At 45.3% G+C, this 25,165-nt stretch overlaps 1 protein-coding gene across 4 annotated transcripts in view; it reads left to right on the top strand.

The window, feature by feature from the left end:
- The window catches only part of sipa1l2a (signal-induced proliferation-associated 1like 2, genome duplicate a), a 547,440-nt gene extending 523,381 nt beyond the window's left edge, over positions 1-24,059 (top strand). For all 4 annotated transcript variants that reach the window (XM_085996661.1, XM_085996664.1, XM_085996662.1 and 1 more), the window contains 2 exons: positions 21,763-21,844; positions 23,014-24,059. In XM_085996661.1, coding sequence (XP_085852787.1) covers positions 21,763-21,844; positions 23,014-23,160 — 229 coding nt within the window. In that variant the 3' untranslated portion in view covers positions 23,161-24,059. The remainder of the gene's footprint in view (positions 1-21,762; positions 21,845-23,013) is intronic.
- The last annotated feature ends 1,106 nt before the right edge of the window (positions 24,060-25,165 follow it).

A 25,165-nucleotide genomic window follows, 5' to 3' on the forward strand; every position in this document is an offset into this window, starting at 1 on the left:
ACCAGGGAGATAGAACAGGTGGACATGTCATTGGATGATGAGATTAGTAATGAGATAAGTGCATTTAAAATTTTTAAAAAGGGGATATATTAAATAAACAAATCAAACTCAGAGGATAAAATCCCTGGTCTGGATGGATTGCATCCAGGCATTTTAAAAGAATCTAGGGAAGAGATAGCAGAGGCATTACTACACATATTTAATAATTCGTTAGAAAAAGGTGTAGTGCCAGAGGACTGGCAGATAGCTAATGTAATACCTATATTTAAGAAGGGGGATAGAACATGTCCAGGGAATTATAGACCAGTCAGCTTAACATCGGTGGTAGGAAAAATAATGGAGAAAATAAAAGAACATCCAGAAACCAAAAACATAGTAATGAATAGTCAGCATGGATTTCAAAAGGGAAAGTCTTGCTTGACCAACCTCATTGAATTTTTGGAAGACGTAACAGAGAGTAGACAATGGTAATGCAGTAGATGTAATTTATCTAGATTTTCAAAAGACCTTTGAAAAGGTACCCCATAATAGACTGATGAACAAGGTCAGAGAATGCGGAGTTGGGACAAGTAGTAGAATGGATAGCTGGCTGGCTTCAAGACAGAAAGCAGAGAGTAGGAGTAAAGGGTAGCTATTCACAGTGGCAGAAGGTGGGTAGTGGTATTCCACAAGGATCAGTTCTGGGACCACTGTTGTTCACAATTTACATTAACGATTTAGACTTTGGAATCAAAAACACAATTTCTAAATTTGTAGATGACACCAAATTGGGGGGGGATAGTCAATACTGAGGAGGACTGCAACAAATTACAGGAAGACATTAATAAACTTGCAGAATGAGCATATAATTGGCAAATGAAGTTCAACACAGATAAATGTGAGGTATTACATTTTGGTAGGAAGAATAGGGAGGTCACATTACTTGGAGGGTGTGAGTCTGGTGGGGTAGAGGAACAAAGGGATCTCGGAGTACAAATACACAAATCACTAAAAGTTGCAACACAGGTTAGCAAGGCCATAAAAAAAAAGCAAACCAAGCACTAGGGTTTATTTCTAGAGGTATAGAATTGAAAAGTAGGGAAGTTATGCAAAATCTGTATCGAACCTTGGTTAGACCACACTTGGAGTACTGCGTCGACATATAAAAAGGATATAGAGGCACTGGAGAGGGTGCAGAGAAGATTTACAAGGATGATACCAGAGATGCAAGGGTATACGTATCAGGAAAGGATGAACAGGCTGGGTCTCTTTTCTCTTGGAAATAGAAATTTCCCTAGAAATAGTAGATGCATTGCTGATCATCTTCCAACATTCGATGGAATCTGGAACAGTACCCATGGATTGGAGGGTAGCTAATGTTACCCCACTATTCAAAAAAGGAGGTAGAGAGAAAGTGGGGAATTACAGACCGGTAAGCCTGACATCGGTAGTGGGGAAAATGCTAGAGTCCATTATGAAAGATGTAATAGCAGAGCACTTGGAAAACAGTGACAGGATCGGACAAAGTCAACATGGATTTACAAAAGGTAAATCGTGCTTGACTAATCTACTGGAATTTTTTGAGGATGTAACTAGTAAAATAGATAAGGGAGAACCAGTGGATGTGGTGTATTTGGACTTTCAGAAGGCTTTCGATAAGGTCCCACATAAGAGATTAGCGTGTAAAGTTAAGGCACATGGGATTGGGGGCAAGGTATTGACTTAGATAGAGAACTGGTTGGCAGATAGAAAGCAAAGAGTTGGAATAAACGGGTCTTTTTCCGAGTGGCAGGCAGTGACTAGTGGGATACCGCAGGGATCGGTCCTTGGACCCCAGCTATTCACAATATATATTAATGATCTAGACGAGGGAACTAGATGTAATATCTCCAAATTTGCAGACGACACAAAACTGGGTGGGCGTGTGTGCTGTGAGGAGGATGCCGAGAAACTACAGGATGATTTGGACAGGTTGGGTGATTGGGCAGAAGCATGGCAGATGCAATATAACGTGGATAAATGTGAGGTTATCCACTTTGGTGTCAAAAACAGGAAGGCAGATTATTATCTGAATGGTAATAGATTGGGAGAAGGGGAAGTGCAACGAGACCTGGGTGTCCTTGTGCACCAGTCGCTGAAGGTAAGCATGCAGGTGCAGCAGGCGGTTAAGAAGGCAAATGGCCTTCATAGCGAGAGGGTTTGAGTACAAGAACAAGGATGTCTTGCTGCAGTTGTACAGGGCCTTGGTGAGACCACATCTTGAGTATTGTGTGCAGTTTTGGTCACCTTATCTGAGGAAGGATATTCTTGCCATGGAAGGAGTTCAGAGAAGATTCACCAGGCTGATACCTGGGATGGCAGGAATGACGTATGAGGAGAGTTTGGGTCGATTGGGCTTGTACTTGCTGGAGTTTAGAAGATTGAGAGGGGATCTCATTGAAACTTATAAAATTCTGGCAGGACTGGACAGACTAGATGCAGGGAGGATGTTCCCGATGGTCGGGGAATCCAGAACCAGGGGTCACAGTCTAAGGATAAGGGGTAGGCCTTTTAGAACAGAAATGAGGAGGAATTTCTTCACCCAGAGAGTGGTGAACCTGTGGAATTCTCTACCACAGAAGGCAGTAGAGGCCAATTCATTAAATATATTCAAGAAGGTGTTGGATATATTTTTTAAGGCTAAAGGGATCAAGGTGTATGGGAAGAAAGCAGGGAACGGGCACTGAACTTGGATGATCAGCCATGATCGCATTGAATGGCGGAGCAGGCTAGAGGGGCCGAATGGCCTACTCCTGCTCCTATCTTCTATGTTTCTATAAGAAGGCTGAGGGGTGACCTAATAGAGGTCTTTAAAATTATAAAAGGTTTTGATAGAGTTGATACAGAGAGAATGTTTCCACTTGTGGGGAAGAACATAACTAGAGGCCATCAATATAAGATAGTCACCAAGAAATCCAATAGGGAATTCAGAAGAAACTTCTTTATCCAAAGAGTGGTGAGAATGTGGAACTCGCTACCACAGGGAGTGGTTGAAGGGAAGGCTAGACAAGCATATGAGGGAGAAGGGAATAGAGGGTTATGCGAATAGAATTAGATGAGGAAAGACGGGAGGAGGCTCAAGTGGAGCATAAACGGCATTGACTGGTTGGGCCGAATGGCCTGTTGCTGTGCCGCATATCCTATGTAATATGCTCCTGGCCTCTCCCCGCTCCTGGCCCCTCCCTCCTATGGCTATTGTAAGGATGGATTGCTGCTACATGCTGTGGGTAGGATTCGTGAGAGATCTGATGAGTAATTCTGTAAATTGAGGGGGGAAATGTGCTTTGTGTCAGTGTGATAACTGTATAAATGATTTTAAAACTGTTTAATAATTGGATTTAGCAACAGATCCAGAATAGTCTGCAATTTTGCCACAATCTTGTGCTATACAAGTGGTGGAATGCTATGACAAACCCATGCCCCACTGCACTTTCAACCTCTCTGTACATGTTGGTTTATATTTGGGGCTGTATTTGAAGCTGTTGGCTGTCTTTTGCTAGGTTTCCGGGTTGCCGTGTATGCAGTTTTTCTCCAGTTTAATGATGTCTGCAGTCTCTGTCATACACCCAAACGCACAGTCTTCAGTGACCTGACTGCTGCTGGCATTAACCCAACACTGAAGGACTCATTCCAAGTCAGATATGAGAAAGGCGCATTGCCAGATCTAGCTGAACTTTGGCTGCTATGCTGGTTTTGTGGTATCAATAATACATCTCTCGATAGTATCAGACAGTTGTGCTTTCAACACTAAAACATATCGACAGATGCCTTTGTTTGTGCAGAAGTTGAACAGGTCATGGTAAGTTTATGCTTGTATTTTCTGTAATCATTCAGTTACTCTCGTAGCTTTTGCTCTGATTTCTTTTGACCTTGATTTAGTAAATAGCTTATTCATTTAGATTGAATGTAAAATCTATACTCATGCATTGACTCTTCATCAAGATCTATTTTTGGTTTTTATTTGATTCAGGTGAATGCTGCTCTAAAGTCCTTTCAGTGAATTTCACATTTCTTTTTAATTGGGAGCTCCGCTTGAACAGTGTGTAAATGTCATCTGAAGCCCTGTGTTAGAATCAGATCTTTGTACTCTTTACTAGATGTCTATTGTACGCTATTGAGGAAATGGAACGATTGGATTATGAGGAGTGATTGTGTAAATTGGGCATGTTCCCACTGGAAAAGAGAAGGTTGACAGATGATAGGATTTCTATTTTTAGGATTCTAAAGATATTAGATAATGCCGACTGAGACAAGCTGTTTCACCTTTTCCAGAGCAGGAGAATCAGAAGAGACAGCCTGCGCTTGAAGGGGGGTAAAATCAAAACGAATCCACGAAAACAATATTTCAGTGAGCAAGTGGTCAATCTATGGAACGGGCTCCCTGGGGAGACGGTGGAAGCTATTAGTATTGATTCATTCAAATACAAATTCAAAAGATTTCTTTAGGAAAATAACATTTTGGGATGCAATATGTGAGTAATTTGAGACATGACATGGTCCATGCTTGGGAGGAACAGGTGACTTTGGACCTATGGTTCCCAAAGCTGTCCATCACTGGGGTTTTCCTCACCTCGTGTCTGGGTCTGTTGTAGACCAATTGATAGAGATTGATTGTTATGGTTAGTCAACAATTCCATTATCGTTGGATCATGTGACTACCAGGATAGTAACAGGCAAACTAGATGGACTTTGGTCTTTTTTTGCCTATCAATTCCTAAGTCCTATTCTCATTCCTCTCTCTCGCTCTCGCTCTTGCGCTATCTACACATATATACACATGTGTGGCAGAGCCACTAAGAGACTCAGAACATTTGAGAATAATCTCTTTAACTGCATTGTAGTGCAGCCGCGTACTGCACCTTTAAACTGTTTGTTAACTATACTGTATGTACCTTCCTATACCCTGCGTGATGACATCATGACGCCGATCACGTGACCGCCAGTGGCGTGAAGAACGCGATGACGTCAGTTTCCAGAACCTTCCAGCAGTCTTCGAGTGCCTCGCAGCCTGAACAGACCTGTATACATCATCTCCTGTAGTTTACTAGTTAACTTCGTTGTTATTAAACGTTGTTGTTTTGATTTACTGAGTCGAACTGCAATTATTCAGATAGGAACTACCGTTCCTACATTGGTGACCCTGATCTCGTCGAACAACTTTAGTTGAGATTCAAGAATGAACACGAACGCCGTCGCCCTCAAACTTCCACAGTTCTGGGAACAACAGCCATCAGCATGGTTCTTCCAGGCAGAAGCCCAGGTCTCACTCCGAGAGATTACAGCGGATTCGACCCGTTATTTTCACGTGGTCTCCGCTCTTGACAGCACCACGGCCTCGCGGGTCGTCAGCCTCCTGGGCAATCCACCAGAAGAGGGCAAGTATGAGGCTTTTAAAACTCGTTTGCTACAGGTATTTGGTCTCAATAAGTCGGAGCGCGCACGCAGGCTTATTGCTATGCCTGGCCTCGGGGACCCAAAACCTTCTGAACTGATGAGCCAGATGCTCACTCTTTTGGGTTCGGAGCCCCAATGTTTTTTGGTCCGCGAACTTTTCCTTAACCAGCTACCAGAACCGGTTCAGACGGCCCTGGCCAATTCTCCGATTACGGACTGTGTAGAACTTGCGGCTGAGGCAGACAAGTTTTTTACTGTTGCGCAGCAATATTGTGCAGCCACGAGGCGCCCTTCCCCCTCGCGGGCGCAGCCCAGCCCTCCTCCTGCAGGCTGGTGTGCATACCACGCCCGTTTTGGCGCCAACGCTCGATGCTGCCGCCCGCCCTGCAGTTTTTCGCCAAAAAAAACACCCCACCAAGCCCGCGCCCTTCGGCAAAACTGACTGGGTCTAAAAAAAACGTCCACTTCACCATGGCGGTTGGTTCGGCGGGAAAGCTGCTGTACATCACGGATTCCATGACAGGGCGACGATTTTTGTGCAACACTGGATCCCAGTGCAGTATTCTGCCAGCTTCAAGGCTCGATCTGCAATCCGGCGGGCGCGGTCCACCCCTCGAGGCAGCTAATGGCGCGGATATCCGCACGTTCGGAAAACGGACAGTCAGTTTAACCTTCAGCGGTCAGAGATTTATTTGGGACTTTATTGTGGCTAAAGTTTCGTAGGCTATCCTGGGGGCCGATTTTTTTCTGCTCCAACGGCTTTCTGGTCGCCGTCCAACACTGCCGACTCATAAATGCGTCCACTTTCCACGCACTGCCGTGCCATCGCAGCACCACCATGTCCTGGTCGATTGCCTGTATGCTTGCAGCACAGGACGGGTTTACGCGCCTGCTCGGGGAGTTTCCAGAGCTCACCAGGCCTACTTTTTCGGCAGCAGTCACGAGGCACGGAGTGGTGCATCACATCACGACGAAGGGACCGCCGGTTTATGCCCGGGCACGTCGGTTGGAACCAGGCAAGCTCGCAACGGCAAAAGCCGAGTTTCGCACCATGGAATGCCTCGGGATCGTCCAACGCTCCAATAGCCCTTGGTCCTCCCCACTGCATATCGTCCCCAAACTAGGTGGTGGCTGGCGACCTTGCGGGGATTACCGACGTCTAAATGAAGCCACTACACCGGACAGGTATCCAATACCTCATATCCAGGACTTTTCGGCCCATCTGGCTGGCAACTCCATTTTCTCCAAGGTGGATCTCGTCCGCGGTTACCACCAAGTCCCGGTACACCCGCAAGATGTCACCAAAACGGCGGTCATCACACCGTTCGGACTTTTCGAATTCCTCCGAATGCCTTTCGGGTTGAAAAACGCAGCGCAGGCCTTCCAACGGCTCATGGACTCTGTGTTACGAGATTTGCCCTTTCTTTTTGTTTACTTGGATGACATTCTCATCACCAGTAGAGATTCGCAGGAACACCTACAGCATTTGCGCACACTTTTTGCCCGGCTCAGCCAGCACGGCCTCATCATCAACCCCGCCAAATGCCAGTTTGGATTATCCAGCATCGATTTCCTGGGACACAAGATCACTTTGGACGGCGCCGTCCCACTAGCTACCAAGGTAGAAGCAGTTACAGCATTCCCACGGCCCCACACAGTCAAATCCCTGCAGGAGTTTCTGGGGATGGTGAACTTCTATCACCGGTTCGTCCCCAAGGCAGCCCAGTTGATGCAGCCGCTGTACGAAGCGCTCAAAGGGAAGTCGGGAAAGGACGCTATCACTTGGACGCTGCCGATGGACCAGGCGTTCCTTAACATCAAGGTGGCGTTGGCAGACGCAACCATGCTTGCTCACCCGTTACCGGGTGCGACCATCGCCCTCACTACAGATGCCGCCGATTATGCTATCGGGGCGGTTCAAGAGCAATGGGTCGATGGTGCGTGGCAACCATTAGCATTCTTCAGACGCCAGCTTCGCAAGAACGAGCAAAAATATAGCACTTTCGACAGGGAGTTGTTGGCCCTGTTTTTAGCCGTCCGACACTTCCGTTTTCTCCTAGAAGGGCGTCCGTTTACTGCATTCGTGGACCACAAGCCACTTACGTTCGCAATGGCAAAAACGACAGAGCCTTGGTCAGCCCGCCAGCAGCGCCACCTCACCTTTATATCCGAATTTACGACGGATCTAAGGCACGTGTCTGGCAAAGATAATCTTGTGGCCGATTGTCTCTCCCGTTCTCCAGTCCAGGCAGTCCACCTGGGTATCGATTTCGTTGGGTTGGCAGAAGAGCAACTGGCAGATCGCGAAGTACAGGCATACCAGACCACGCCTTCCAGTTGGCAGGTGACCGATGTTAAGTTCCAGGCGGCGGGAACCACGCTTTTGTGTGACACATCCATGGGAGTGCCCAGGCCCATCGTGCCGTTGGAATGGCGTAAGAAAATTTTCCAGGCCATACATGGTTTATCGCACCTAGGGATGCGTGCTTCACAACGGCTAATGTCCCGTAAATTTGTCTGGAAAGGAATGCATTTGGACGTCCGGGACTGGACAAACCATTGCGTGGATTGTCAAAAAGCAAAAGTTAATCGCCATGTCAAAGCTCCACTGGCTGAATTTCCGGTGCCAGAACACTGTTTCGACCACGTACACGTGGACTTAGTGGGTCCTCTTCCCGTTTCGTGAGGTTTCACACATCTCCTGACGGTAGTGGACCGTACCAGCAGGTGGCCAGAGGCAATTCCATTGAGTGCTACTGCTGCATCAGACGTCTCCAGGGCGTTCGTTTCATCGTGGGTAGCTCGTTTCGGGGTACCATCCGACATCTCCTCTGACAGAGGCCCACAATTTACGTCAGAGTTGTGGACAGCAGTCGCGCAAGGTTTGGGTGCCAAGCTGCACCGCACCACCGCATACCATCCGCAAGCGAATGGCCTGTGCGAGCGGTTCCATCGGTCGCTCAAGGCCTCACTCCGGGCCAGCTTGCATGGTTCCAACTGGGTGGACAGACTCCCCTGGGTGTTACTAGGCCTTTGAACAGCCCCCAAGGATGATCTCCAGTCTTCATCAGCCGAGTTAGTCTACGGCCAGCCGCTTCGGGTACCAGGTGACTTTATCCCTTCACACACGGAATCGTGGTCTGCGGTTCAGCAGCTCCTCCAGCATCAGGAGGTGGCCAAGAATTTCCTGCCTATTCCAACCTCGAATCACAACCTACAGAGGCCTCACGTCCCGGCAGAGCTAATGAGCTCTGAGTATGTTTTTATTCGGCAGGACGCTCACAGAGGCCTGTTAAAACCACCTTATGCTGGACCGTTTCGTGTCATCTCATCGGGTGAAAATTTTTTCACGGTCGTTGGCAAACCAGATACCATCTCTATCGACCGACTTAAACCGGCCCATCTCGATCGGAGTGAACCAGTCGTTGCTGCTCAACCGCCTCGCCGTGGTCGCCCTCCGTTGACTGCCGGACCAGCTCGGCACCAGCCCGCCAGTGAGCCGCCTGCATCGGTTTCCACGTCGCCTACCTCTTGTTTCCTCCACGCCTGTCGTGCCGTTCCAGACGCAGCCAAGAACTGACTCGTCCTTCAACGCTCCATTCCCGCTGCCTGAGTTTCGCCATCGCTCGACCAGGCTTATCAAGCCTCCTGTTCATTTGACACTCTCTGTTAAAGAGCATTCTGGGGGGGGGGGGCGCCTGTGGCAGAGCCACTAAGAGACTCAGAACATTTGAGAATAATCTCTTTAACTGCATTGTAGTGCAGCCACGTACTGCACCTTTAAACTGTTTGTTAACTATACTGTATGTACCTTCCTATACCCTGCGTGATGACATCATGACGCCGATCACGTGACCGCCAGTGGCGCGAAGAACGCGATGACGTCGGTTTCCAGAACCTTCCAGCAGTCTTCGAGTGCCTCGCAGCCTGAACAGACCTGTATACATCTTCTCCTGTAGTTTACTAGTTAACTTCGTTGTTATTAAACTTTGTTGTTTTGATTTACTGAGTCGAACTGCAATTATTCAGATAGGCACTACCGTTCCTACACATGCAACATTTTGAGTCTGTCACACATGATGCTTCAAAATGTCAAATATATTTTAACAGACGGTCATTTCATGCTGGTTTCTCTAACCTGGGGCAGGAAATTTAAAAGCACCTGCCAATTTGCAAACTTCTGACCCATAACAAATAACTTGAATTATCCTTTAGATCATGTCCTTCACACTGGGTTTAGGCATTCACAATGTTTGAACCTTTTTTTAAAAAGAAAAAAGGTCTCATGACTTGCAAAATAGGACACAAGGGCATTGATCTTTCCTATAAGACCCACCCCAGGGGAACTGGGTGGTGCAGTGAGTTAAGCATGATGGCTTTTGTTCAAATCTAGCCCAGACTGATAGGACACTTACAGCCAACAGAGAGAGGTTCCCAACATGAGCAGAGTTTGCACAATTTCAATCCAGTTCCTGGTGGGCATGGGTCTAAGCACAGAACTGCCCCTAATTCAACAGACCTGTCAGTCTAACTAGTCTAAGGATGGCCTATGTGGGAATTGATGAGTAAGTAACACACTGGTGCTGTAGGGGCTGCTTTTCTGTGGTAGGTAAGAGTAGAGAGAGCTTTATTCTGAATCTCGCTGTGCTATACTTGACCTGGAGGTGCTTGAAGCTGACACTGGGTGCCTGAAATGCAAAGTGTCTTCATTCCCAACACCAACATCCTTTCCCTTAATGAGCACAACATCTTTTTTTTAATCTATCCCAACAACTGTTGCTGGTTCTTTTTCTTCCAACAGTTGACCATGCCAAATAAAAACATCTTGAAATTATAATCTGGTGACCAGTCATTTTTATTAAGTTTATTTTATGAGACATTCTTGAGCATTTAGGTTGACCCCTCCCGAGAGGAGAGACATCAGATGAACACCCTTAAGTACAGTTTGTTTTATAAAAAATACTTCACCCGTGATGAAGAAGTTTGTTCTGTTTGGGTTGGTCGATACTCAACATTTATGTAGGTTTGAGAACCAAGGCCTTGGCCAGTATGGAGTTACCAGGACTGCTGTTGACTCTTGTACTTGAACCTTGCAAATGATTCTAAGTACAAGAGGAAGCAGCTCAACTGCCTTGGTCTCTGCAACAGGAAGATCAAACTTGGTAGGCCACAGGTTTACAATCATTAATTTCATGTTTCTTTCTTGATTATATTGTCTTGGCAATTGTCTTCAGTTACTTTTAAATCATGTATGCGATGAAAACACTCAATTATGTAAGAAATTAATCTGATGGAGTGCCTCATTAAGCTCCCAACCTACCCGGGACCCAGCAAAACTGAAGATTATGGGGCCCCCAGCCTGATTATAAATCTCTCTTTCCTTTCGATATCCAATCTAGTACAAAGGAAGATCACAAGCTATCCTTCACAATTAAACAAAACTGTCAATCAAAAATAGTGTTCAAAAGTATCAGAGCAGCCTCCGGGGTATTGGGCTGTCAATCAAAACCAGTAGCAAAGACACCTATGCCATGGCACCAAGTGAGTTGAATACCAATCACCAGCTTGTTTAGATATCTAATTACTGCCTCGACATAAACAGATTAGTTTAGGACATTGCTTATGACCTGCCAAGCAAAGAACCTGGGCTAAATCCTGCAGACAGTCTTAATCCTGCAGACAGCCTGACACCGGCATCTTCTTGTAGACAATAAGGCAAGAATACTTCCAGCTAACATAGTTCAAAATTATTTCCTCAACATAAATAGAATCATCGGAGAAGAAACTGCTTTTGGTTCAAATATTAGACTATTTGAATAGCCATGGGTCAGAAGTTACTGGAGTCCCTATCTAGGTAGTGGGAAAGAATGACTGCATTTTACAATGTGAACAACTACACAGTGTATTACACGAGGAAGAGCAGGGAGAAGAGAGAGCTTTATCTGGTGTAAAACTGTAGCTGAACTAATCAGATCGGTTATTTGGAAACTATTGATGCTTTTCATCATAAAACACAATGGGCCAGAAATTCGGGTCTGAGGCTCCCCATGGGTGCAAGCCCCCGACCTGCACTTACCTAGCGCGCCTGCCGTTGTGCTGTGGGCCCGCGTGGGATTCCGATCCTGGGCCTCCTCCAGCTGCCAGCACGCAGTGTTTGCGTATCCCAGGGGCGCAGTTAGTTCCCTGGGATCACGTGGGCCATGGAGAGCCAATCGTAGCAGGGAATCTCTAGTCATAGATTTGCGCAGCTGCTGGAGATTTACCCTCCCAGAGAAACCTGTTTTTAAAAAAAAAAAAAAAAAAAAATGTTTTTAAACGGAAGTTCCAGGTGTACGCACTGCCTCTCCGGCGCACACGTTTGACCTGTGAACTCCTTCAAAGGAACGGAAGTTCCGGTTTCCAGCGCATGCACGACTATCGCCACTTTCGTCGGCCCTACCGTGGGAACCTGAATTTCTGGCCCATTATAAGGTGCTTGATTTTTATTTGTTCTCGAGATGTGGGTGACGCTACCACGGCAGCATTATTGCCCATCTCTAGTCCCTAAGAAGTTGGTGGTGGGACTTTGTGAACTGCTGCAGTCCACGTGCTGATAGTACTCCCATAACTTTACACAGAATTCTAGGATTTTGACCCATCAGCAATGAAGAAGCAGCGCTATGTGCAAGTCAGGATGATGTGTAACTTGGAGGAAACTTGGACTTAGTTGCTTTTGTGCTTCTCAGGTAGATAACCTTGGCGAGATGATGCAGTGAAATCCTGTAGATAGAACACACTGCAGCAAGGTGTGCCAGTGGTGGTGGGGGCAAATGTTAAGTTCAGTGGTGGGGCATCAATCAAGTGAACTGCTCTGTCCTGGGTGGTTTTGTGATACTCGAATATAGTTGCAGCTGCACCCAACCAGGTTAGTGGTGAGTATTCCATCACACTTCTGACTTGAACCCTGTAGATGGTGGAGAAGCTTTGAGAGTGAGGTGAGCCACTCATTGCAGATTACCCAGCCTCTGCCCTGCTCTTGTTGATATGACTGGTCCAATGGTGCTGTAATTGACGGCCAGGAGAACGTGGTTGAGCATCTTTGTTGGAGATGTTCATTACCTGGCACTTATGTGGCGTGAATGTTACCTGCAACTTGTCAGCCCCAGCCTGGACGTTATCCAGAACCTGCTGTAGGCTGGAATGGGCTGCTTAATTTATTGGAGAAGTTTTGAATGGAGCTGGACACTGTAGAATCATCAGCAAACAGCCTCAGGTCCTGACTTATAAAAGAAGTTGACTGTAGTTAGGCTGAGGATACTGCCCTGAGGAATTCCTACAGCCATGTCCTAGGGCTGCAGTGATTGGGCTCCAACAACCTTGGTGTCAACTGCGACTCAAACCACTGCAGGGCTTTCCCCTTGACCCTCATTGACGTCAGTTTTGTGAGGACTCCTTGGTGCCGCACTCAAATAACAGTAATAGTAAAGTTGAATTACAAGCCTACCTTGCCTCAGCTATCTTAAAAATCAATTGTGTTATTGGAAGTAATACTACTACTAAATTCCAATCAGTCAGCTCAGCAGCAACGATGGGGCTGAAATCTCTACATAAAAAAAGATTTACCAGAACTGCTCCGAGAAAATCTATCTTCAGCCTTTTCAGAACTAAACAATTGTAAACAGCAATACAAAAGCAAAATACTGCAGATGCTGGAAATCTGAAATAAAAACAGAAAATGCTGGAACTACTCAGCAGGTCAGGCAGCATCTGTGGAGTGAGAAACTTTTTCCTCAACCGAGGATGCCCCTCTACTGTGGTTGACACGGCCCTTGACCATGCCCGTTCTATTTCCCGCATTTCTGCTCTCGCCCCTTCCCCTCCCTCTCGGAACCACGATAGGGTTCCCCTTGTCCTCACCTTTCACCCCACCAGCCTCCACATGCAACGGATCATCCTCCGCCATTTCCGTCACCTCCAGCGTGATCCCCCCCCCCCCCCCACCCCCTTTCAGCATTCCGAAGGGACCGCGCCCTCTGCGACACCCTGGTCCACTCCTCTATCACCCCTTCCCCTTCGCCCGGCACCTTCTCGTGCAAACGCAGGCGATGCAACACCTGCCCTGTTACCTCCTCCCTTCCCACTGTCCAGGTTCCCAAACACTCCTTCCAGGTGAAACAGTGATTTACTTGTACTTCTTGCAATTTAGTACACTGTATTCACTGCTCACGATGCGTTCTCCTCTACATTGGGGAGACCAAACGCAGATTGGGTGACCGCTTTGCGGAACATCTCCGTTCAATCCGTAAGGGTGACCCCGAGCTTCCGGTCGCCTGTTACTTTAATTCTCCGCTCCACTCACTCAGACCTCACCGTCCTCGGACTCTTGCATTGTTCCAATGAAGCTCGAGGAACAGCACCTCATCTTTCGATTAGGCACTTTACAGCCTTCTGGACTCAACATTGAGTTCAACAATTTTAGACCATAACCTCTGCCCCTATTTTTTTTTCCATGTTTTTTTTCTTTCTCTCTGGCAGCTGTCTTTCTTTCTGCCATTGCCATTTACACTTCATCTAGAGCCATCTTTTGTTTCTTAACTTGTCCCATTACCATCTCTTTTGCCTTGAACCATCATCCCTTTTGTCTCTTAATCTCTCCTGCCTTCCATCCTATCACAATTCCCTTTTGTTCTTTCCTCCCCTCCCCCCTTTCCCTGCCCCTGCATCTCCAGCTTTTTCCAGTTCTGACGAAGGGTCATTGACCTGAAACGTTAACTCTGTTTCTCTCTCCACAGATACTGCCTGACCTGCTGAGTATTTCCAGCATTTTCTGTAATTGTAAACAGCTTTATGCTGAAGATTTCAGTCATTCACATGGGAATTTGTCAAATCAGCAGAGATCTGTGCCATAAAATAATGCATGCATTTTAATTGCTACTCCATGGTGTAGTGTAGCCCCCCCCTGTTCTGTACCAATTAAAACCAGCTCTGATGAATAGTTCCCAAGGCACACCAAATACAAACGCAGTAATTCGATTCCACTGCCTCGTGAGTTTAAATGGGGAGCTTCTAAAATGTTGTGTAAAATGATTTGTTAAAGCACTGGCTGAATGTGATGGTGTGTATGTGCTCTGTTTACCATTCCTCCCTCTGCTGGGATATTAGTTAGGATTTGGATTCCATGTGGCTGAGAGTGTGTGCACATCTCTGGGTATTTTCAGTCTGGTGTTTCATTAAGCAAAAGCTTCAGCTTCATTGCATTCATATACACGTGCATTTAAGTTCCTGCAGCAACTTTATTTTCCACTATTTTATGTTTGGAATGTTTTCTAACAAAAATCCTATTCCTCCTGATTAATTGGGCGTGACATTGGCAACGTGAGATGAAATGATCAGACTCAAGACTTGCACAACCAACAGGAGAGCCTCAAATGTGACCCATAACATGGGCAGCCATGGGTGTAGCAGCAGTCGGCACAGAGACAGGCCTTTCAAACACATCAGGAGGCTTAAGAGTAGAAGCAGATGGCGTAATGTGCAACTGCTGACCTTGGATGCCTGGCTGGACCTGGTTTTGTTCCAGCAGATCATTTTTTTATTGTTCCCACGAAAGGAACTGAGTTGTGTTCCCTTTGACTCGAAGCACTCTGCATTTTTTACATCACACGCATCATGCTGAGAGCCAGCTACAAGCCTCGTCAAATGTAATTGTATTACCCCAACAGTGTTTTATAAAATCTTCAGAATGATCGAAACCACATTATTCCGATCTGTTGTGTGTGTAACTTTGCGTGTGTGTCTGTGTGTGACTTTGTCTGTGTTTGCGTGTGTGTGTGACTGCGTCTACATGTGTGTAAGACTGTGACTGACTGGGTGTGTGTGTGTCTGTGTATATATCTGTGTGTGACTGACTGGGTGTGTGTGTGTCTGTCTGTGTGTGTGTGAGGCTCTTCCATCGGTCTTGCTGACACAGCAGTGCATAGTATTAGGTTCCAGTCACTATAAATAAATATGGATTAAACGGGATTGATTGGGAACTCTTAAGTTCTGCATTCTGCCAGCGGGATCTGTGGAATTGATGACTTTACGTTTGTCTCGTGTAATGTGATTCCTCTTAAACTCCCAAGTGAGGCAAAAGTGTTGCCATCTGTTCTCATTAGCAGCTTGTTTAAGATGAGAGTTTGCTCCAAATAGCAACAACATGTTTAAAGTTTCTTTACATAAAAGCAGAGATTATTTTGTTGCCAAATTATTTTTTATTCCTGAAATTTATCTGTGATGGTTTTATTTAACACTTAAACTCAGGAATGTACCCCCCACATATAGGAAATCTTAACTAATATGTGATCATTTTGATTATATTAAATTCTTAAAAGAGGTATTAAAAGAATTTAGTATTTCAATTTTGTTTCGAGGAAAAGCTTCAGTCCCGACTCCCAATTTCAAGGGCCCATCAGAAAGCACGTTTCAAATATAGAATTACGTGCCCCAGCCTGCCTGTAACAATTAATCTAATCCACTTACAATGTTAAAGATATGAAGGGAAATACTACACAGTAACTGTGTAAAGAGAGTAAAATGACCATAAATGCTTCTGGGTTGTCATAATAACCCATCTGGTTCGCTGATGTCCTAATTTGCCGCCACTACTACCCCCCCCCCCCCCCCCAAAATTCTGGCTACACGCGTGACTCCAGTTCTGCACTCTGTTGTCTCTCAATGCCGTCTGAAGTGGCCTACCAAGCACATACATCCCTCCAATGAAGACGACTCCCCCACCCCAGGGCAACTAGGGACGGGCAATAAATGTGTCCTTGCCCGCATCACCCACGTTCAGATAACAAATTTTAAAATAAACCATTTACAAGTTAATTTAGCCTTCCCATTGCTCAGACTAGATTCTATAATGGTCCCAGTGGATTGGAAGGTAGCAAATGTATCACCTCTATTCAAGAAAGGAGGGAGGAGAGAAAACAGGGCACTACAGGCCAGTTAGCCTGACATCAGTCGTCGGGGTGAAATGCTGGAATCCATTATTAAGGAAGTGGTAACGGGGCACTTAGAAAATCATAATATGATTATGCAAAGTCAACATGGTTTTATGAAAGGGAAATCGTGATTGATACATTTATTAGAGTTTTTTGAGGATGTAATGAGCAGGGTAGATAAAGGGGAACTACTGGATTCGATAAGGTGCCACATAAAAGGTTGTTACGCAAGATAAGGGCTCATGGGGATGGGGGTAATATACTAGCATGGATAGAGGATTGGTTAACAGACAGAAAACAGAGAGTAGGGATAAACGGGTCATTTTAGGTTGGCAGGCTGTAACTAGTGTGATGCCGCAAGGATCTGTGCTGGAGCCTCAGCTATTTACAATCTATATTAATGACTTTGATGAAGGGACCGAGTGTCATGTATACAAGTTTGCTGATGATACAAAGCTAGGTAGGACAGTAAGCTATGAGGAGGATACAAAGGGATATAGACAGGTTAATTGAGTGGGCAATAAGGTGGCAGATGGAGTAAAATGTGGGGAAATGTGAGGTTATTCACTTTGGTAGGAAGAATAGAAAAACAGAATATTTTTTAAATGGTGAGAAACTATTAAATGTTTGTGTTCAGAGAGATTTGGGTGTCCTTGTACAGGAAACACAGAGAGTTAGCATGCAGGTACAGCAAGCAATTAGGAAGACAAATGGCATGTTGCCCTTTATTGCAAAGGGGCTGGAGTATAAGAGTAAAGAAGTCTTACCACAAGTGTACAGGGTTTTGGTGAGACCACATCTGGAGTACTGTGCACAGTTTTGGTCTCCTTATCTAAGGAAGGATATACTTGCCTTGGAGGCGGTGTCACTAGATTGATTCTGAGATGAGAGGGTTGTCCTATGATGAGAGATTGAGTAGATTGGGCCTATACTCTCTGGAGTTTAGAAGAATGAGAGGTGATCTCATTGAAACATACAAGATTGTGAGGGGGATTGACAGGGTAGATGCTGAGAGGTTGTTTCCCCTGGCTGGAGAGTCTAGAACTAGGGGGCATAGTCTCAGGACAAGAGGTCTGCCATTTAAGACTGAGATGAGGAGGAATTTCTTCACTCAGAGGGTTGTGAATCTTTGGAATTTTCCACCCCAGAGGGCTGTGGATGCTCAGTTCTTGAGTATATTTAAGGCTGAGATGGATATTTTTGGACTCTAGGGGAATCAAGAGATATGGGGATCGGGCAGGAAAGTGGAGTTGAGGTCGAAGATCAGCCATGATCTTATTGAATGGCGGAGCAGGCTCGAAGGGCCGTATGGCCTACTCCTGCTCCTAATTCTTATGTTCTTAGGCTCCCTTCATTAAGAACCAACAGTTCAATAAACTCTGCACATAGGAACATAGTAATGGTTTTGAGCAGTACCACTGGGTCCATCTAGCCTACCCTTCCAAACCTCCCATCAGAGAGTGGAATCAGATTCCTTATTGTTATTCTGGAACTAATAGTCCTCCATTCCTTCTCCTTTCACCTCTAATAACTCCATATCCTTTCTCCACAATCTCTATCCATTCTCCTGCAATAACTCCATATCCTTTCCCCTGTTAACCAGTCGACTTAGTTATGCAAGTTCAATCAATGATGGTAAGACAATGTGCTCACAAGCAAAGTTAATTAATTCAAAGTGTTAATACCTCAAATAAAGTTAAATATTCATAACCAAGCTAGCTTGGCTCGGGAAAAAATGTCTTTTGAGTTATAGTTCTTGGGCTCAACCTTTCCGGGTCGAATCCAAATTCTCGTTCTAATTCGCTTGATTTGTATACCTTGGTTTCTTATCAAAATGCTCTTTTATGGCATGTCCAGTGTGGCAGCATGACCTAATCACCTCTGGTTCACCTTTACATTTCTGAGCTACAGTGTACAAGATTCAGTGGAACTTTGATATGGGTAAAACTGATTCAGCTTTCTATCATCCTGTTATCCACCCGCCTACAAACTAAAGCAAGCAAGTTCCCCTTATCTTTACTTTCCCAGGTCTCCAGATCTTTTTAATTAAGTTTAGTAGCAGTCAGCACCATATATTCATAGAATGCAGGTGGAATCTGCCTTTTCAGCATGATGGTACAGACAGAAATTGTTGTCTCTACTTGTGAGCTGTTTTTATTTTATTGGAGTCAGCACTCTACATTTTAACCCTTTTCACCCATGTCGCCTAACATTCCTCTAATGTGCCGGATATAACAATCCCTACGGGTGGGTAGGCGCTGTGTACCCACCCGTAGGGTTATCGGAAATGCCGGTTTCAGGTATGCACTGCGCATGCGCTTGAAAACCAGCATTTCCGATCTGTCAAGAATCCTGTTGACAGATCCTCCGGTTGCCCTGGAGAAGGGCCTCTGCGGGCGGATAGTTCCGCTTTTGGAGACCCTCCGCCCGCAGAAAACCCTTACAATTCTTACGCCTGATAAGGCCTGCTTTTACCAGGATAAGAGTAGAAAAAAGTTTTTTTTTTTTTAATTCTCACTGATTTATCATTTAAAAATACTTTTTAAAAAGTTGTTTATTTTTAGCCCTGTAAAATACTTTAATTTTTTTTTTTTTAATTAAATTTTTGTTTAAAATACTTAATTTATTGTAATTTCAAGTCATTTTAAAAATGTGATTTAAAAAAAAAATTATTTAAAGTTTTACTATGTTTTTTCATTGATCTCCATTCATATATTTGACAGATCTTCCTGTCAAATGTATGAAGGGAGATTCCCTTCAGTGATTGGCTCCCCATGGCCCACGTGATCCCAGGGACGCTGCGAACTACTTGCGCCCCTGGGATACGTGGGCCCTGCGCACTTGGAGTTTGGTGAGACCCAGCATCGGAAGTGTGCGCGTCCTGGGAGCCCTCGGGTAAGGGCGCAGATTTTTCCAGATTGCAGGCCTCTGCCCGCAGGAGGCCTGCGATCGGAAAATACGGGCCAATAACTCAAGATCCTTTCTGTTATATGGAAACTAAAACTGAACACTTGCTTTGACTTGCCACACCCTAGCTTTACATCCCAACATTTTATTTACTTTCTTGACTACCTGCAAACACCAAACCGAGGGTTTTAATGTTCTATGTTCCAAACCCCCTAGTTCTCTTTCCTGCTTCACTGGGATCATGTTGCCATTTAATAGGTACTCCACATTCTTGCTTCTTTCACCTCTACACTTGTGACTTTATACTCATCTGTGTTAAACTCCATCTGGCACCTCTCTGCCCATCGATCGTGCCTGTTCAGATCCCTCCCCAGGATTATCACACATCAGTTAGCATCATTGGCTGCTGCACCCAATTTGATGATATCCATAAACCTCAATGACTTGGATAATATTCCATCCTCCAATTCATTTATAAATGTAAACAGAGGCCTGAACACCAACTCCTAGGACTCCACTGGCAACCACTTTCCAAGCACCCTTGTTATGTAGCTTTCAGTCACACATCAATCCAGCCTAATATTTTGCCATCTATCCCATAGGTACACACCTTGTGAATCAATCTGTTATGCGAGATGGTATCAAATGTTCTCCTGAAATCCAGGTAGACAACACCCAGTATCTCTGTAACCTTTTGAAATAAATCCAGTAAATTAGTCAGACCTGGCCGCCTCTATTTGAACCTATACTGGCTCTCTTTAGTCAGACCCTGTCCTTCCAGATGATCTCTTGTGCTATCCCCTCATCAAAGTCTCAAAACACTTTCCCCACAATTGAGGTAAGGCTCACAGAGCTTTAATTTGAGGGTTCCCCTCTTTCTCTCCTTATATGCAGCACAATCACTACTATCCAATCCATTGGGACATTATTTGATTCCGGTGAGCTTTGAAAGAAATTGATGAGGGGATTTGCAGTTTCCTCAGCCAACTCCCTTAGATAGAAACTCTCAGAGCCTGGAGCCTTGTTTACCTTCAGCTTCTGAAACCTCCGACTATGCTTCCCTTGTGATATTAAGGGTTTCCTGGCTGTTCCCTCCCTTATGCTGCTCGTTCCATTCAGACATCGCTCCCCTCACAAAATAGTGATTTGGCAATTCTATCACTTCACTCTCTTCTGACCCCACCCACACTGCCACTGAAAATAACATGCTAAACTCCAAATGTTCCACTTAAACTTGTCTCATTATTCCCTCATTAGTTAGCAGCAAATCCAATATTGTCTTTCCCTTTGTGTGTTTGTTCACCTGTAAGAAGATATTCTTGAGTACTTAAGTAAACTCCCTCGTGCATACAGACTGAGATTTACAGTGGGGAAAATCTGTCAAGATTAAAATCTTCCGTGATTACAACTGAAGTATCTCTCCAATATTCATCCTTCCACAGCAGAACTTCCCCCTTCTTGGTTTTATTTAGATTTGCAGCATATTCCTACTACTAATATTTTCCCTTTTCTATCTTCCAGTCCACCCAAAGGTACTGTGACACATTTCCAGATCCTTTCCTGACAAACAGTGCCCTCCTGTTCCCTCCTTTCCTCTTCTCTCTTTCACGAAACACGCACAGCCCTGCACGTCTGTTCCCCACACATCATCATCCTTTTAGTAGTTTCAGTAACTCCCATCATACTTGCACCCACTCACCATCAATTCTAACTCATCCACTTTATCTCTTTGTTCCCACCATTCATATACATATGTCTTTCAGCATTCTGTCTTCCTTGCTGTATCACTCTGACTCACCCCTAGTAGTGGCTCCACAATCTCATCTTCTCCCCTTTTCTTCCAGTGCAAATTCCTCCTACCCTTTTAATTTATCTTTACTGTTTTATCAGCCAAGATGAAGGCCATCTTGATGGTGCAGCTTTCTCCCTCCCCCCCCCCCCCCTGCTGAGATGGTCCCAATTGGGAGATTATTTAAGTCCCTTCCCTTCCACCCCTTGTGTTGAGTCAAGCATTGACCCACCTAATCTATTTGTCTCTAAATGTCCACATAGGCATTAATCATTTCCTCTGCAGGACCTCCATTCCTAACCAACCAGCATCTATTTCTTCTCTCCACCCCCCAATCACAGAACTTTCCTCAGCCAAATCGCAACCTCCAGCGCCTGGAAACAACGTTTCACTCAGGAGTCCCAGTTATACTTGTAAAAATCATTCAAGAAGATGGATGAGCTAAGATGGGCCGAATGTCCTTCCTCATCTATATCTTATGATTTTGTAAAGGATTTCAGTTGAAATGACAACCTGTATAGCTGCTCTCAGATTTGCTATGTATTTTCCCACATTTTCTTGTTTTTTGTTCCAGACTGCCAATGTTATTTCCTTTTATCTCTCCTGTACACTAATCTAAGGCTGGAATGATCAGCTGATGTTTGTGAAGTGCCGGACACTGATTTTTATTTTCCTGGTGCTTTTATTTAGGGGAAATAGTGCCAACACAATCACTGGGAAAGTGAATCAGCTGGAGACTATTCTCATTCAGCTTCAGGATGACCTACGAAAGGTATCGCCTCTTAACCTGCTTCTTCTTCACACCCATTTCGCCATGCAAAATGTCATGAGTTGTAATAGTATTAAAAATATAGCCCCCTCCCTCTGTAAACCCATTCTTCCTTTATACACCTTCCTCCCCGCTCCGTGAACCCCTCCTCCCTCCATCCCTCCGCACCCCTCCTCCATCCCTCCCTCCTTCCGCACATCCCTCCCTCCGCGCACCCCTCCCTCCGCGCACCCCTCCTCCATCCCTCCCTCCGCGCAACCCTCCTCCATCCCTCCCTCCGCGCACCCCTCCTCCATCCCTCCCTCCGCGCACCCCTCCTCCATCCCTCCCTCCGCGCACCCCTCCTCCATCCCTCCCTCCGCGCACCCCTCCTCCATCCCTCCCTCCGCGCACCCCTCCTCCATCCCTCCCTCCGCGCACCCCTCCTCCATCCCTCCCTCCGCGCACCCCTCCTCCATCCCTCCCTCCGCGCACCCCTCTTCCATCCCTCCCTCCGCGCACCCCTCTTCCATCCCTCCCTCCGCGCACCCCTCCTCCATCCCTCCCTCCGCGCACCCCTCCTCCATCCCTCCCTCCGCGCACCCCTCCTCCATCCCTCCCTCCGCGCACCCCTCTTCCATCCCTCCCTCCGCGCACCCCTCCTCCATCCCTCCCTCCGCGCACCCCTCCTCCATCCCGTGGTGCACCTTCCCTCCCTCCATACACACACTGTTACTCGCGCACATACGGTGTATCTGAAGTAATTCGGGAGATAAAGTTTTGCAAGACTGTAAATACAAGTTTGTAAGATGTCAAACTGCAAGAGTAAAGCTTGATTAAATATTTTATTTCTCCTTGAAATTAGAATATAGTGTGAGAAAATGTGTGTCTTTATATAACATTGTCTGAACAAAATGCAAAATATTTAGAAAGCTTGAAGCTTTAAAGTTCTGTTCAATCTTACATTAATTGTCAAGCTTGGTAACCAACTTAAAACAATCAAGCGATGCCACATCGTGTGGCTTTAAAAACGTTAACCCAATGCAGTGCGGCCATGAATTGCAGCACCTCGGAGAAAGTACACGTTACAAGGTCAGTATATAGTGTTAAGCCCCAATCTGGCAAAGTCCCACTGGGTGCAGCGAAGCTACCAGCACTGTTGTTTTTATTTCATATAATACTTTTCTGAGCAGGAAAAGGAAGACAAGGCGATGCTCCAGGCTGAGGTTCACCACCTGCGACACGATAACCTGCGGCTTCAGGAGGAGTCCCAGACCGCTGCCGCACAGTTACGGAAATTTACTGAATGGTTCTTCAACACTATCGACAAGAAGTCCTGATGTACAGACACCATGATAAAAAGCACTAGATGGAAGATTCATTAACTCCTAGAATGTTATACTAATCTGTTCAGAAATAGGTATAAGTGTTGTAGCTATAATTATGTGTCTGATTCTGTTCACACGAACACACCAATGACAAGAATAGTTAAACCCAGCAGTGTTCACCATGCGGTTGAACTCGCTAAGAGCCTCACAGCCTCTTGTATTGTAAAATAGAATCTTGAGACGGTAACTTCAACGTAAAAGGTGCTCTATTTTTTGTAATTAGTTTCTTTCATTGTCGCAGTGTCATAGCAATAAGACTTTAGTGATATCCGCAGGGCTTTGTTTGGAATTTAGCACTAGTCTGATGACGCAGGTTTAGATACAATTACTTTAGGGGAATGTTCATTTGCAGGAATAAACATTGGTGCCTGAAACAAGCAGTGTTCTGATGTTTAAAGCTACACTTGCCTTTTGAATGGCTCACGACTAAATCTACAACTTCACTGATTTTTGTACAGTTCATTTAGGCTGTAGGATCAATGATGCACCTAGAGTGTGTACACAGTGAGACAGCAAGCCACTTGTACAATGCCAAATTTGTTTATCTTTGTACAGAAGCTCTAAATGAAAAGTGTCTTGTATTTAACAATTATTTAAAATTATTTAACCTTAAATTGTTAAATTTATTAAGTTTTGTTTATCTGCACTATGAAAAACAGAGTTTGCTGTAAATTGTGTTGTCTGTAGTTCGTCAGTACAAAGACTGTCATGGTTTGTAGTAAATCTAACATTTGGATGCTGCTAGTATACAATATTCCCTGGTTTGTACGCTTTGAGAAATGTGTTCTTTTTAAACTACTTCATTTGAAATGTGACATACAGTTGCTTTTTTAATAAATGTAGGACATAAAGTTAGTTGCTCTATCTTTTATTTTTCTGCTATTTCTGTATTTCCAGTAACAGGTCATGACCTAGAAGGAGCACCTTCTGTCGCTGCTGGTCTCGGGGCTCATGTCTAGGGTTATTTAATCCCTTGAATATGATACTATGTGTTAATAAGTCAGTGCATGCAGAGTATAGGAGGATGAGGCTTTGGCACTCCCAAAACAGTAAGTCGTTGATTGTGCTATCAGGGGAGTTAGGGAGCTGAGGTGTTTTTTAAGACAGTGGCATAGTGGTTAGCACTGTTGCCTCACAGCGCCAGGGACCCGGGTTCGAATCCGGCCTCGGGCGACTGTCTGTGTGGAGTTTGCACATTCTCCCCGTGTTTGCGTGGGTTTACTCCGGGTGCTCCGGTTTCCTCCCACAGTCCAAAGATGTGCAGGTTAGGTTGATTGGCTATGATAAAATTGATCCTTAGTGTTAGGGGGATTAAATACGTGGGGTTACGGGGATAGGGTGGGATATGTGTTGGTGTAGGGGTTATGGGGATCGGGTGGGATATGTGTCAGTGCAGGCTCGATGGGCCGAAATGGCCTCTATCTGCACTGTGGGGTTTCTGTGATTCTGTGATTCTGTGAAAGGCAATCAGCAGCAAAGCAGTGTAGATTTACTAGAATGATACCTGGACTCCAAGGGTTAAATTACAAGGAGAGATTACACAAACTAGGGTTGTATTCCCTGGAATTTAGAAGAATTGGGGTGATTTGATCAAAGTTTTCAAGATATTAAGGGGAACTGATAGGGTGGATAGAGAGAAACTATTTCCGCTGGTTGGGGAGTCTCGGACTAGGGGACATAGCCTAAATATTAGAGCCAGGCCTTTCAGGAGTGAAATAACAACAGAAAACGCTGGAAAAACTCAGCAGGCCAGGCAACATCCGTAGAGAGAGAAATAGAGTTAACGTTTCAGGTCGATGACCCTTCATCAGAACTGAGAAAAAAGGCAGGAGTGAAGTTGGGAAACACTTCTACACACAAAGTTTGGAACTCTCTTCTGCAAATGGCAGTTGATGCTGGGTCAATTGTTAATTTCAAATCTGAGATTGATAGATTTTTGTTAACCAAAGATATTAAG

The sequence above is a fragment of the Somniosus microcephalus genome, chromosome 9 (genome assembly GCF_052327205.1).
Source record: "Somniosus microcephalus isolate GS21.2 chromosome 9, FLI_Smic_1.0, whole genome shotgun sequence".
NCBI lineage: Eukaryota > Metazoa > Chordata > Chondrichthyes > Squaliformes > Somniosidae > Somniosus > Somniosus microcephalus.